Raw genomic sequence first — 14,297 nt, forward strand, 5'->3', positions numbered from 1 at the left:
TGTAACCAAGCAAATGGAAGTCGTGTGGATCGACTGGGAGTTGTCTATATGCTCTACGCAAATCTAGTTTGAATAAATGACAGCCAGGGCCAAGTTCTCTGATTAAGGATGTGAGGGCATCGATATTAGGGTAACTAAGGTGAAATGGCTGATCAAGGTAATAGTCTGCTGGGATACCGGCATTGACGGATGTGCCTGATGGGAAACTTAGGTCCATAACTGTGCGACGTTCCAAAGAATCTTTCTTCGGAACCGAAGAAAGGGGGGATGTTGCAATGGGAATACAAAGTGGGTTATTGGCAAAAGGCCCAGCAGTTGCGCCATAGCTTACTTCTGTGTACACAAATGTATCAATGTGATTTGCGAAATGTAGTGCTGAACTGTGGTTTCGTGCACTCGAAACTGGCAGATTCCTCGATGTAAAGCCAACTGGCCACCCAAATTCAAGGAAATCCACAATTGGACTGTAGTCTAGTCCTTGAAGACGTGCACGCCATGCAGGAATGTTCAGAGATGAAGGAACGGGAATGCGAAGCCCTGCAAAATTTGGTCTGCCCGAGTTAAACACTGCATGGTGCGTACTTACTAACCAATCTACAGAAATGCGAGGGCTGGGTGGCCAGGAAGCAATACGAGGAGGAATCCAGTGAGGGATGTGAGGAAAGTTAACTTTGACAGTGGAATTTGGTGGCATTGCAAAATTCCCATATGTGAAACCGTAGACACTGTTCAAAACTTGAGGCAATGTTACAGTTGATGAGTAATCTACAGATTGATGAACAAAAACATTAAATGGTTTGAAACTAGGATCAAGTGAGTATGCCTTTGAATCTTCCAAATGATGGAAAGTTGATGTCTCTAATGGTTCGCTTGTGCAACTTGACCCTTGGTGTACATACAATGGAGGTTGTTCCAATGCCACCTGACTGGGCAAATTCACCTCTTTTACATAGACAAAATGATCACTATCGAAATCACTATCAACTACAAGATGGGAAATTGTGAAAGAATTGCCAGTACTAAGCTGAACAATAGGAGCCAGAGTCTCAAGGCTGTGACCCTGGCCCTCTGAAACCAATTGTCAATCTTTGTGTGAACTTTTTTGTTTTTGTTCTCTGTACTCTCTGTCATTGTATGGACAGCCAATGGAAGCATGCCTTGCCTCTTGCTGTCTGAAGCGCAAGCAGGCTGAACAAACATGCTTCTCTAAACTACCATCTACTATGTGGTCATCTGACTGACTACATTTGTTACTCTGAAAGGCATAACAATACCTCACACGGCGTGCTTTTTTATTCTTAGCAACCATTTGTGATATGTTAGGCTGTGGGGGGTTCTTACAAATCTGGTGTGGATATTGTCAAAAGAATCTCCCCACTCCAACAACCCTTGTTCTAAATATTGCAAAATAATAGAATGATACTTTCGTACTCGATCCCATGGGTACAATTGAGCGTCTGTTACAATATTCTGTAAGTGGCTTAGCCTATGTAAGGCGGTATCACTACTAAGGTTCATGCTTAATATTATTTCAAGCTCTCCAGAAACTAGCTGTGCTAATGTCATATCGTCATATGTTAAGGCATCTGGCCTATTAGGAGTTGGGTCTCTAATGAACTCGTGAGGCCAGGGTATATACTTCTTAACTCTATCAGTGGGTTTTCGTTTTGCTCCACTCTTAATACGTTTACCTTTGGTGACGGTCAATGTACTGCTGTGTTTGCTACTTTTACTGTTGCCGTTCGCACCTTTCGCCCTGGACTTCAGATTCTTGTGTACGGCAGCGGCACTTGTCTTGTATTCGCCGTCGGAACTGCCACTGGTGCTGTCTTCTGTATCGGAATTTGGCGAACTTGTAGAACTCACGACTAGAACCTGCTCGACGGAGTCCTGCAGTTCCTTGTTTCGCTTAAGCTCCGACAAAGTTGTGACCTTGGTTTTTGCGCGCCTTCCGGTCCGGTTATCGTGGTGGTCTGTGACGTCATGGCCTTTGGCTTGCACGATTTTCATTACGTCTGCAATTTTGCTCGATATATCTTGAACTTGCGTTGTAACCGCATCTAATTGTTTTTGAACACTGCTGCCTGTCGAAGCACGTTTGACTGTCTTCTTACCAAGACCCGACGTCTTGAAAGTTGCCTTCGGTCTTGCGCCTGCTCGGAGAATTCGTGATTGACTAGGAGCTGTATCGTTAGTGCTGATGGCGGGAATGGCAGAATCGACTGCCTCATCATGTTCCGTTTCGGACGCCTCGATATCTTGAGCATTTGCTCCGGCAGCCATACTTCTGAAGCTAGGGATACTCGTGCAGTGAGAACTGTAACTGTGCGGCAGTAGTGTAACGTCGTGCTGATTTCTCGACGAAGTTTGTCTCTCAAAAAGAAAATTGAAATGGGAGCAGCTCAAAAAACATGTGACCGAAGCAAGGATATAAACGATCTGAGTAACACTAGAGGGCTACGCTAGACATTTAAGGTTGTTTGAGGGCGCACTAGCTCCTGGGATGTAATTAAATCAAATGACACATTTATAACATATGATTGATGAGAGTACTGACGTCTCAGTCATCTCTACGTTAATGGTGTATATAAGATATGTAGACTCTAGTGGACATGTAAGGTCACACTTTTTGTCTGTTGAACAACTGCCAGGGTGTGATTCAGAGGCCATTTATGGGACTGTCATTAACTGTTTGTTGGCTAAAGGCCTAGATCCAAATGTCATTGCCCTGGCCACCGATGGTGCCTCGGTCATGGTTGGTACTAAAACAGGTGTAGCAGCTAAATTTAAGGAAAACATGAACCCATACATGTTAAGCAACCATTGTTTGGCACACAGGCTAGCCTTGGCAAGTGGTAATGCTGCTGACAATGTGAAATATCTGTTGAAATTTCAAGAAATTGTTAATGCGGTGTTCAAGTTTTTTCACTATTCTCCCAAAAATCTCAGAAATCTGAACAGTATCAGAGAGACGTTGCAAGAATCCAGATCAGTGACACTAAAGCAGACATTTCACACAAGATGGTTGTCTTTTCACAAATCTGTAGCATCAATCATCAGTTGTCTTGATAGCTTACTTACCTGTTTTCAAAGTTTAGCAGCAACCAATGTCAAGGCTGCTGGTTTTGTCAAACAGATGGCCTGTTTCAAATTTCTAGCGACAGCCTACTTTCTTAAGGATGCCCTTGAAATATTAAGTAAGTTGTGTGAGTCCTTGCAGAAACCCAACTTGATTTTTGCTCAAGTACAACAGAAATTAAATTCTTATATTGTGGCCTTGCAGGGTTTGAAAACTAATGCTGGCAGTGGTACTGCATTCCAAGAATTTCTCAGACAGTTGCCAAGTGTAAATGCACCTGAGAGTGGTTTCTCTTCTTTCATGTCACATCAAATAAAAGACACCGAACATGAAAGGAAATTATTTGAAGCTACCAGGGAGGAGTTTATTGATAAGGTCATACTTAATATTTCAAACAGGTTTCCTGACTCTGACCTGATGGTTTCCTTTGCAATATTTGAACCATCTTTCATGCCTGACAGAGTTAAACAAGATCATTGATCACTTTGGTGTACCCAAACATGGTAAAGATGGTACTAGATATGATCCAATCATTGATAAAGATGCCACTGAACTTGAATGGCTCATGTTAAGCAGCAGATGGCAACAAACAAAACTATGAGTGTTGAAGAGTTTTACAGACAGGTGTTGCTGAAAGATCGTGATGTTTATCCAAATGTTTGCAAACTTTACTCTGTATATTTAGCAACACCATGCACATCTGTGGATTGTGAGAGGGGATTTTCCCAATACAATTTGGTGAAAACAACCATGAGAAATTTACTGAGAATAGAATCTGTCAGTAGGCTTTTGAAATTAAATATAGAAGGACCACCTCTGAATGATTTTGATTTTAGGAAATCATTCAAAGTTTGGACGAATCAGAGAGAAAGAAGAAATATCAGTAAACTTGTTGAAACTGAAAAAAAGGCAATGATAAACAAACTAGACACTGACTTATCTTTGTTCACTGAAAGCGTTGCAGCACTGCAAAAAATCGCAAAGGAAGTAGATTTTGACAGTAACATAGTCTAATTAAGAAACTGAACTTTGGCATGATGAGTGATGTATTTAAAATTGCACTACCTTACCTGTGGCCACTTTACTGTTGATTAAGCCCCATTTGATGTAGCAAGACATTCTGTTTGTACAAAAGCAAAACTAGCTCTATCTGGGATAGTAAATGAGGGTTTATGATTGGCACCCTCTGTTCGATATTGGGATACAATTTAACATTGACATGCACCGGTCTATGTACAAGTCTTGTTTATTTCAATTTCCCCAGCAGACACAGTGTCTTAATGGGACACTCTGGTTTGGTCTATAGCAGCAATGCCTCAATAAACTAATTTCTGGTAGAGGTTTTATGAATGGACAAGGTATCTTGTGTCTCAATTTTTTAGTGTGCCAACTGTAAACTCTCATAAACAACCCCTTGCTGTTGCAGGGTCGGTTTGTCTTCATACAAGCAGAATTTCTGACTATATCGGGTAGGCTTACTCAACAATAAAGTGGAAACGGGTGTAACTCTGCCTAGCCCTTCCTACATAATCATTCAGGGGTGGTCCTTAAAATTACCTTTGCACAGGGTTTTACATGACGCGCATTTCTGCGTCCTTTACGCATAAAACCGGACGCAGGACCCCTCAAAAACTAAACCACGCGTCCCTTGGGACGCAGCAAAATCTGTTGCTGGTGTACACCTTGCGAAGCTGCTGAACACGTAAAACACATCCCAGTAAACCTTACCGACCCCGTACTTTAACCCTTAAAGTGCCGCGTCGGTTTATAAACCGACACGGCATTCTCGCTCTCAGCGCCACGTCGGTACGTATATAAACCGACAGTGGTTGCGTTCTATGCTTATGCCTAACTTAGCTATGCATTGCCGAACTCAGCCAGAAGGAGGGTATTCCTGACCCTTTGAACCCAGTTTAGTACCATATAAGGACTAAAATAATGACATCATGCAGCCTAACAATCGAAAATTCCAGTAATTTATGCGAACTTTCTTCAAAAGAGGTCAGCGGTTTTCATGAATATTTAATCAGGTCTGCAGTTTCACCCGTACGCGGATACGGCACAGTACAGTGCATTGAACGAAACACGTACGTACGTTTTGAAAGCTTCACCATGCCGTAGACACGGAAGACAACTATATTATGCCAAGCTACTGCCCTCTGGGTGATAGAAATGATAGATTTTACAGTTTTTTTGAGAATATTTTATGGAAAAATGACGCGATTTGGTGACCAAATCGATCGCGATAGTGAACTTCGAACGTATCGGCGGCCAAGATGGCGGCACTGTGTGATGCCTAACTCTCGACATGGAACCCGAGGTTAAGGTTTTCGAAGTCCAAAACATGCAAGATTGAGAAATTTGTAAGGATTCGGTTAAATTGAAGTGTATTTTGTGAATTTTCAAGCGTTTGACTGCCAAAAAGCCCCTTTAAACTGTTGATATTTGACCTCCGGCCGTCCTGAAGCGAGACGGCCATAACAGTCGACCCGGTTTGTAAATGAAATGTAGTTGTTCTGAACTGTTGACATTGCGAGACATTTCCTACGTGTTAGTAACTGTTACGCATTTTTTGAACTGAAATAAACCGGACATGAAACTTTTTTCTCGATACTTAGTGGTTTCTTTCCATTTTGTGGCGGATTTTGTGGCGTGCTTGTCAAAAAATGTGATCAAACTTGGCGAACGGATTGACTAGTATGTATGGTAGTACGAGTCCGTGACTCGATAAGCCACAGATAGTTACACACGCGTACGTGAATTAACCCTTTCACCCCCAGTTCCCTGTATACAGGTCCAACTTTACCATAGAAAACAATGGATTTGGAACAAACCATGGTGGTGAAAGGGTTAAACTAATGTAAGTTGGGTCAAACACCAAATTAATCGATCAAAAGGTTAGTGAAATGTGTTTTTGTCTTCAACTCTTCATTATAGTTATACAGGCGGTTCAAACTATACAGAGTCAGTTGAATATGCCCTATAGTTGTGTGCATGTGTTGCACAATAGTTACCCCTCCATGTACAATATGGAACCTTGTTGTCTCTGTGTATGCAAATTAATACTAATTGAACACAGTGAAGACCATGGCATTGATAAACTATAAAACATTTTTGTGAAATAAATTGGGACCCCCATAATTTGATGTAGGACTCCCATTTTCTAACACCAGGAGTCCCAGGGACTCTCAAAGTTAAAAGTGATGTAAAACCCTGCTTTGCAGTATGTTTGAAAATGTTAGAGTACAACTATTTTCAGCTCACAGTCACAGTGTATGTTCTGAACTAACCTCATGCTCCTCTTTTTTTCTGCAGTGGAAGAATTTGAACCTATATGCATTGAATTTGAAGTTCATAGACATTCCAAGTTGTTCATGTTGAATAAAAATGTCACATAAATTGTACATCCTTGTGTGTCGAGTAGTATTTTGCGTGGCTAATCAATTTTGGCCGTGGCTAATTGTTTTTGTCATGAATTAGCCACACCAGGAAACCGTGGCTAATTTGAAAAAAATCCTCCCGCGAACACTGCAATATTTTCCCTTCGTAAGCTCAACTGCAAGGAAGAATTTCAAAGCACATGGCTCTGGACAGACAAAGTAAAAACAAATTATGTACCGGAAAATGACCATATAACATCACAAAACAAACTGACATACAGTTGTTTGCCTTGGTAAAGGGTTAAAATGAAAATCAAGACCAGGAACATTAAAAAACTGCCATCTTGTGATAGAGATCTAAAGTGATGCTTTGATATAACCAACAACTTGTGAGTCCATGCATATATTGAGCATTACAATGCAGATAGAAACAACACATATTCCAAATGCTTAACCAGTGATATTTTAAGATATATTCCATTTAGACTAAATAACTCCAATATTGTGCCGTTTATGTTGAATGTAACAGATCTTCTTCATATGCAATACTTTGACACACCTTTACAAATGATACTTTACAGCTTATTTGAAAATACATTTTCTTTCCACAGACAATAGAAATGAAAATTGTCTGGTTCTCTCAACTGCACATTCTTTGACTCTGAGAAGGCCATATTTTATAACAAAAATAATAAAAAGAATGACAAACTTTGTGGTAGTTCTGATACCTAGGTTCTCAAATAGGGTATGATTTACTATATCTAATAATTAAAGTTGAAGTAACACATGAACTGTTCATGTGTCACTTCAACTTTAATTATTTGGATATAGTAAATCATACCCTATTTGAGACTCTAGGTAACGTTATCCAAATTGTTTACTGCATATTTGAAAAAAAATACATCCTAAAGGTCAGCATGTAAACAAATTGGCAAACAATTGAAGTGCACACTTATGTCTTTCTGCTGAAGGAGATAGTTACACTTACCTTTGTGAGAGCTTCTATGTTTGCCTTAGCACCAATGAGAATCTCTGCAACATCTTTATGGCCTTTTTGGGCAGCCAAGTGCAGTGGAGTAAACCCATCCTGAAAAGTGAAATATGAAAACCATGAAGTACAGGCATGTGTATACATTTATGAAAATAAATTCAAAATCCATCAATACATAAATATAATGAATATCCTTTGAAAAGATTACTGGCATTATTGGTAGATCTGAACGACAAAATTCTCACAATTGAAATTATACAGCATGACTATATAAGAACTAGTCCTTTTTTAACTCTTTATAAAATGTAATGTACAAGTAGGCACAATCCCCTCGTGCAATGTATGATATGCTGTCACATTGTGATTATTTTTAATTCACAAACATTTGTATCTGTTGAAAAAAAGAATTGGATAACAAACAAAATACAAAGCAACTCATTTCCCTTTGGCCAGAAAAAATAGCCTACAAATATTTTCTTGATGAGTCAAGAGAGATAGCAAAGAAACATTATGATGGATCAAGATGTCAAACAAGTTTATTTTGTTGAAATGGTATCTTAAAAATATTTTGCATCAAGGATACTTTATCTTCCTTATATGGGTGTTACTTTAGTTGGACTGCAATGCACTTTGCTAGTATTCACTGCTGTTTTATCTGAGTGGTGGGTGGGAAGCTGACAGTATGTTTAATGTTCTACATGGAATGCTCATAATGTGTGCTCATTTGAATGATGAGAAAATGAAGTTCAGCCATGGTTATTGTAATCTTTCCACAAACATTCATTATCAATGTTAGATGGGACTTTTCTTTCTGAATAATATTATCAGAAGCAAACAAAAGTAGTTTGAATGGTTTTTATTAAATTATCAAATATGCAAAATAGGCAATGTTACAATCTTCAAAATATTATTTGGCATTTTTGTTGAACTCTAGAAAAGCACTCCTTGTATTTCAGCCAACTTTCTATTTTGATATTCGAAAATAGTGACAAAATATGTTTTGACTTTCCTTTTGAGTACAACAAAAGGCAATCACTTGTCTGTTTGTATGGGAATGAAAATTGTAAAAATACAGGAGAAAATAAGCAGTCTTTTTTTAGAATATTTTAGGCATTGATATACAATTCCGAGAAAATACTTCCAAAAGTATTGCCTTCTCTAAATGTGAGTGTTTTAAAATGATGAGTTTAGCTGTACGTGATACAGTTCACACTGCAATGTCTGTTAAACTCTCAACATTCACTTACAAATCTAAGTGTACCAGGGTATACGTCCAATTCCCTTACATACATTTGCCATGCTTAAACATACCGGTATTTCTTTATTATTTGCCAAATGTCCCCATAGGCAATTGTTCAATTTCTGATGTTAACAGAGTCACTTGACAAATTATTCAATCTCCTACTCAATAAACCCACTGTTATTGCATGTGAGAACGACAACGATAATATATTTACTCTAATTAGGGAAAAGTCAAATAGTTTGAGTAAAATTTCAAATGAAACAAAGTCAGCAATTTTATTGTGAACATTTTTAAATTATCAGACTAAGCAACTCTCTCCATGACCAACGTTTTGACAGCTTTTTGTGCCTCCATGCACACACAGGGAATGAGAAGGGATGATTTTTGGTGAATTGAAATAAATGATAGAAATAGCAGATTTTATTTTAATTTGACTGAATTTTGCTAAAATTAAAATTGTTCACATTCAATGTGCTGTAGACTTTGATTTCATTGCCAGTCTTACTAATGATACAAATGGCTACACCAGTCACAAGGTTTTCTTACAAAATGCAGACTGTTTGATGTTGCAAATTGTTGACCTTGCAACATACCTTTAATGTGGGAAACTCAATGTTTCACAAGGACAAATCTGCATACATCAGTATTCGTTCTAAATCGGACCAATTTTTGAGCAACTCTATCTGTAGCCAGTCAAAATGAGTTAGCAAACCCTTTGCTTCCATGTCATCTAAGAGTTCACATATTTGATTCAACATTGGTGCTGATTATTAAAATCATTAATAAGTAAATATAATTGTATTTATTAACAAAAAACCCAAAAATATGCAAATTTTACCGAGATTTGAACAAACTTGCGTGAGGTCATCGCAAGTGAACTGCATATCCAATTTCAAAGCCATCGAATGACAGAGCCTATTTTATAAGCTCCCTTTCACTGACAGTGGGGCTAAAAAGAGAATACATTGTCGTCTTCACAGTAATAGAAACATGTTTTTGAAATGTAATCTGACAACATTTTATATTTTTTTTTGGTCACCATTAGTGGATAAGGCCAAAGCCAATCAACATTGTCATTACATAATTCATAATTTTTTATTAAAAAATATAATTATGCTCATGTTACTCATGGTGTCTCTTTGCACAGTGTGTGTGTCTTTTCTTTAAATCCAATATTTATAACAAATGGGCATCTAAAAAAACTTAAAATTCGGATGAAATATACAAAAGCTACCGTATAAATGAATATCATAGTAAAAGCTTTGATAGAATATTTTAATTTCAATATATTTTTAATTTTTCGCCTTTCAACACTTCTTAATTTTTGTTGTTTGTCTAAGGATTTTGATATCAAATCATGGCTTCAAATTTATTAATGATCTATATTTTTTTGCCACAATTTGTTGTAACATACTTTGTACTCCAATGGTAACTTTTTCGCTCAAATATTTCTTAACCTTGTAAGCTTTGGGATCTGTCTGAAATATTGTCATCTTTGAATCTCAAATGTCAAATTTCTTAGGAACAAACTGGGAACTGCAAACAACAGGTTCTCCAATGCCTGTACTAAGTGTTGCTAGTTTGTTCACATTGTATTTAGTATTTTCTGACCACTATAGTTTGCAAATAATTCTTCATCTCTGATACACCTACGTCTGATATAATCCAATGTTGTAACAAATAAATAACAATTTATTTATTCATTGGAACGATAAAAGAATGCACCGATAAGAATTTGATTGATTCGCCATGTGTAGGCTACGTTCACATAAAACAGTTAGGGCTGGAGGAATGCAGGGGGGATTCAAAAATATTTGGGGCAGTAGAGGGGGGACTAGAAAGTTTTGCTCTACCTACATGGGGGACCTGAAAATTTTTTGGTTCCCTTTTTTTACGATTCTAAGGTTTGGTTTGAAATGCAGTGAAATTTAATAACATTTTAATGTAATTCAATTGTTTAAATGTTAGTAATAATAATAAAAGATCTACAACCATTTCATATCATTTCATTACTTTTGTCTCAAAAAACCCTAAAAATGTATGAATTTTCGTTAAAAACAAACAAGTAGGCCTAGTATTGGGGCAGAAGCTGGAACTGTTCACAAGTTTTTCAAAAGTTCTATGCAATATATCAAATAGGCCTAGTATTGGGGCAGAAGGTAGAACTGTTGATAAGTTTGTCAAAAGTTCTATGCAATTTATCAAATGCTTATTCAGTTTGTTGACAAAAGCCTGCATATAGGAATATTTGGTGATAATTGAATTAGAATCCAGACTGAAAGTATTTGTCAATGATACAAATGCTGGGTATATATTTACAGGCTGTGTTGCCAAGCTGAATACTGGACAGTTCTACACAATGTAGGGAGTAGAACAAGAATGCAGCTGTATAAACTGAACAAACAAAACTATTGTCAAAATTATCAAAGTTAATACAGCTACTGCCCTGCTACTGCCTACAGGCAGTGTCACTGTTACTCTATACAATAGCAGTTTTGACAGAGACAGCTCTGACTATGAAGTAGTTGAAGAAGAGTTTGTACAAAATAGGAGCAAACAGGTGGTGGTTTTGAACCCATCAATGTACTGCACCAATGTCTGTAACTCCATACATAAAAATAGTCGTAGCTTGACGAACTTTGAACATAGCTCATAACAAGGAAGAGTGGAAAGCCTGTGGGGTGTGCCACTCATGTAGTTTGTGCACAATGACGATTTTTCAGATCAACAACTTTGACGGAAAATGACCCGATCTTACCTACTGTAATTTTGGCCTCCTATTCAGCACAAAATTTTCGTATGGACTATTGATGCGAGGTTGCAGCCGTTAGATGGTGGTAAATCCTAGTTTTATAGACAACTGCTGCGTAAACAGTCACTGACTAAACTTTGCTTGCATTTACCATTTTTAATTGAAAGCCATCCATATACATGTATGATCGTGACAAAACAACACAAGGAATCTGGCGTACATATTGTTACTGAATTAATTACTTTGACCAAAAAAATTTGAGTTAAAACACCCAAATGCAGAAAGGTAATCATACAGAACTTTGCAGGTTTCTGGACTAAACAACACAAAACCGACTTGATCTCAGTCAACTGTTCCGGGCCTGACGTCTACCCTATCAGTGTCAACTCAACCTTTCACTATAGACAACTTTACCCCACAAACTGGGAATATACTAAATTTGCCTTGAAAAAAATTCAAACTGCTTATCGCATGGAAAATATCTTACCGGGGCCACGGGGCAAATATAAAAAAGACAACGCACGCCAACAGAAACAGTGGAATCATGAATGATCATTAATATGCAAGATCGCTGTATTTATATGTCTGGGTAAAAATTTCTAGCTTTGAAATTTCTGGACGGTACAAAAGACGGGGCAGAATTAGACAATTGCAAACCAATGTGTTACCGCCGATGCGTTACCTTTAGGGGCGTACTTTGGTACATAACACAATGTTGATAGCAAGGTAGTTCTGCTTCCAGTGATAAACATGATTCCCAATATACCACGGCTGTTGATTTGAGCTGCTGCCTTCGATCAAACATTTTGAACACAAAGTCATAATATCAGTAATTTTTCGAGATTATAAGTGCTCGCAAAATAGCTGTGATCAAGATTATAATGATAGAAGCAATTGACTGCCAAACACCTGCTTGCTCTTCTTATACATAATGTGTAAAAGTGGGAAAATGAGAAATACGACAGCAAATATTGCAATATGAATTTCTTACTATATTCTTCGCAATGATTTTGCATCTGTGTCTATTTTATCACAGTCACGGGACCATTTCTGACGATTTTTACTAACAAAGAATCAGTTCACACTCATCGTGGGAACACATTGCAAAGACGTTCACAAAATTTTCATCACAAGAAAGATTACCGTAATCCCCATTTCAAAGATGTAGGAAATGTATAATGGGTTGTTTATCTTGAAAAATCCTGAGCTGCAGACTCTAAATACAAACTGCTTTTTCTTCTGAACAACTTTCTAGTGAAAAAACGAGTTCAGAAAAAAACGTATAGAGGAGAACGACATCACGGCGATCTTCAGACCTTTCATCATGTTTCAGTCTGAACGGTCAAAATTTGATGCTAAATATCTATGGCAAGTGTCTCTTTTTGGACAACTCCAACAGACATGAATCAATCGCGATTTAGTTTCATCGCCCCGGCCAGACCGGAAATGCAACTCATGGGCACCTGTGTAATCGTCGCATGAACGTATCAAATGGCCGGCCACTGCATGGGCCTTGACCGTGAATCGCCAGCAAATAACGTACGGCTTCATAGACCTACAAAGATCCACAAACAAACAGGGTGAGGCAATCTGCTTGAAACCATGAAGAGTCTGTCTCTCTAAACTCATCTGAGATTTGTGTTCAGTAACTGTTGATCAAGTATTTTCCTCAGTAGTAAGAATCGTTTATTCATTGTTGACATTGTAATCGATCTGATATACACAACAAATGTTTGCTCGTTTGCACCTTTGCGCGTCCCCTCGTGATTGGTAGCTGTTTGAATGCTTTCATCTATTGTTCTTTGGACGCTTCGAACACAGCATCGAAGCAGTTTTGGCATCAAAAACCAACTTAATTTCTCCAACAGGGTGATGCCACAAATATTCACAAAACGTAAGATGTTGCAACATTGCTTTGATTAACACCATGGTTCTTGAAAGATCCAGATTCTCGGGAGCATTCGTTTACGCTGCTACAATGTGCCACTCATGTTGGATTATGAATGCCCAGGGAGATAGGGGGTATTTATAGGCTCCCCCTGCCTTTAATACCTTGACTTAGAGGTTAGTCTTATTTATTTTTATAATGAATTTCTTTTTAAAGGAAATTTCTGAGTTCACCGCTTTTTTCTCATGTAACGTCAATGGTCGATGAATATCTTGTCAAACACTTACTGATGTAACAGCTTCAATATCAGCACCGATACCAAGTAGATATTTCACCACTTCACAGTGACCACCCTCAGCAGCATCTATAAGGGGTGTTTTATTGTCCTATAATTAAACAGTTAAACAGAAGTATGTGTGTGAAATGCTTGAGTTTTACTTGCGTCTCAATACACTATTGACAGTATAACAAAGTTCACAAACTTGATCTAGGGGACGAAATATATTAAACAAATAAAATTAGTCAAATTCATGTTCTCAATGCAGAGTGGCCCAATTCTGCATAGTTCATTCCATGTTTATATCATTTCTGTTTTCTTTTTTGATCCAAATATAATCAAGAATAGAAGATTACTGAGGCACACAATATGTCCTGATTTAAATGTACCAAAGACATTAATATTTAGTTCATAAGAGATGTTTAAGTTTTGTTTTCATAACAGCTGAACTTTAAATGGCTTACTTTTTTCAGAAGAAAATAGCCTGTTGTTAGTTTTGCTATGATTTCATACAGTCATCATGATTTATTGTCCCCTTTTCAATCTTGTTTTGTCAAAACCTTGAATGCAGTATCCCTGATTTCTTGATTGTCATTATAAATCAACTTGCATTACCAATATTAAATACAGTAAGGTAAACCATATGGACATTATTATTCACATTTACCAGGTCTTCCCTATTGAAGT

General features: G+C 37.7%; 1 protein-coding gene and 1 long non-coding RNA gene across 4 annotated transcripts in view; one reads left to right on the forward strand and one right to left on the reverse strand.

The window, feature by feature from the left end:
• Window positions 1-2,536: 2,536 nt before the first annotated feature.
• LOC139128402 (zinc finger protein 862-like) lies at window positions 2,537-3,559 on the forward strand. The gene has a single exon (XM_070694178.1). It carries the CDS (start codon window positions 2,537-2,539, stop codon window positions 3,557-3,559), a length of 1,023 nt encoding a protein of 340 aa, XP_070550279.1.
• Window positions 3,560-13,615: 10,056 nt separating this feature from the next.
• The window catches only part of LOC139128415 (uncharacterized), a 93,365-nt gene continuing 92,683 nt past the window's right edge, over window positions 13,616-14,297 (reverse strand). For all 3 annotated transcript variants that reach the window (XR_011551293.1, XR_011551292.1, XR_011551294.1), the window contains exon 3: window positions 13,616-13,719. This is a non-coding gene — a long non-coding RNA (uncharacterized lncRNA). The remainder of the gene's footprint in view (window positions 13,720-14,297) is intronic.

The sequence above is a fragment of the Ptychodera flava genome, unplaced genomic scaffold (assembly GCF_041260155.1).
Source record: "Ptychodera flava strain L36383 unplaced genomic scaffold, AS_Pfla_20210202 Scaffold_52__1_contigs__length_894533_pilon, whole genome shotgun sequence".
Taxonomy (NCBI): domain Eukaryota; kingdom Metazoa; phylum Hemichordata; class Enteropneusta; family Ptychoderidae; genus Ptychodera; species Ptychodera flava.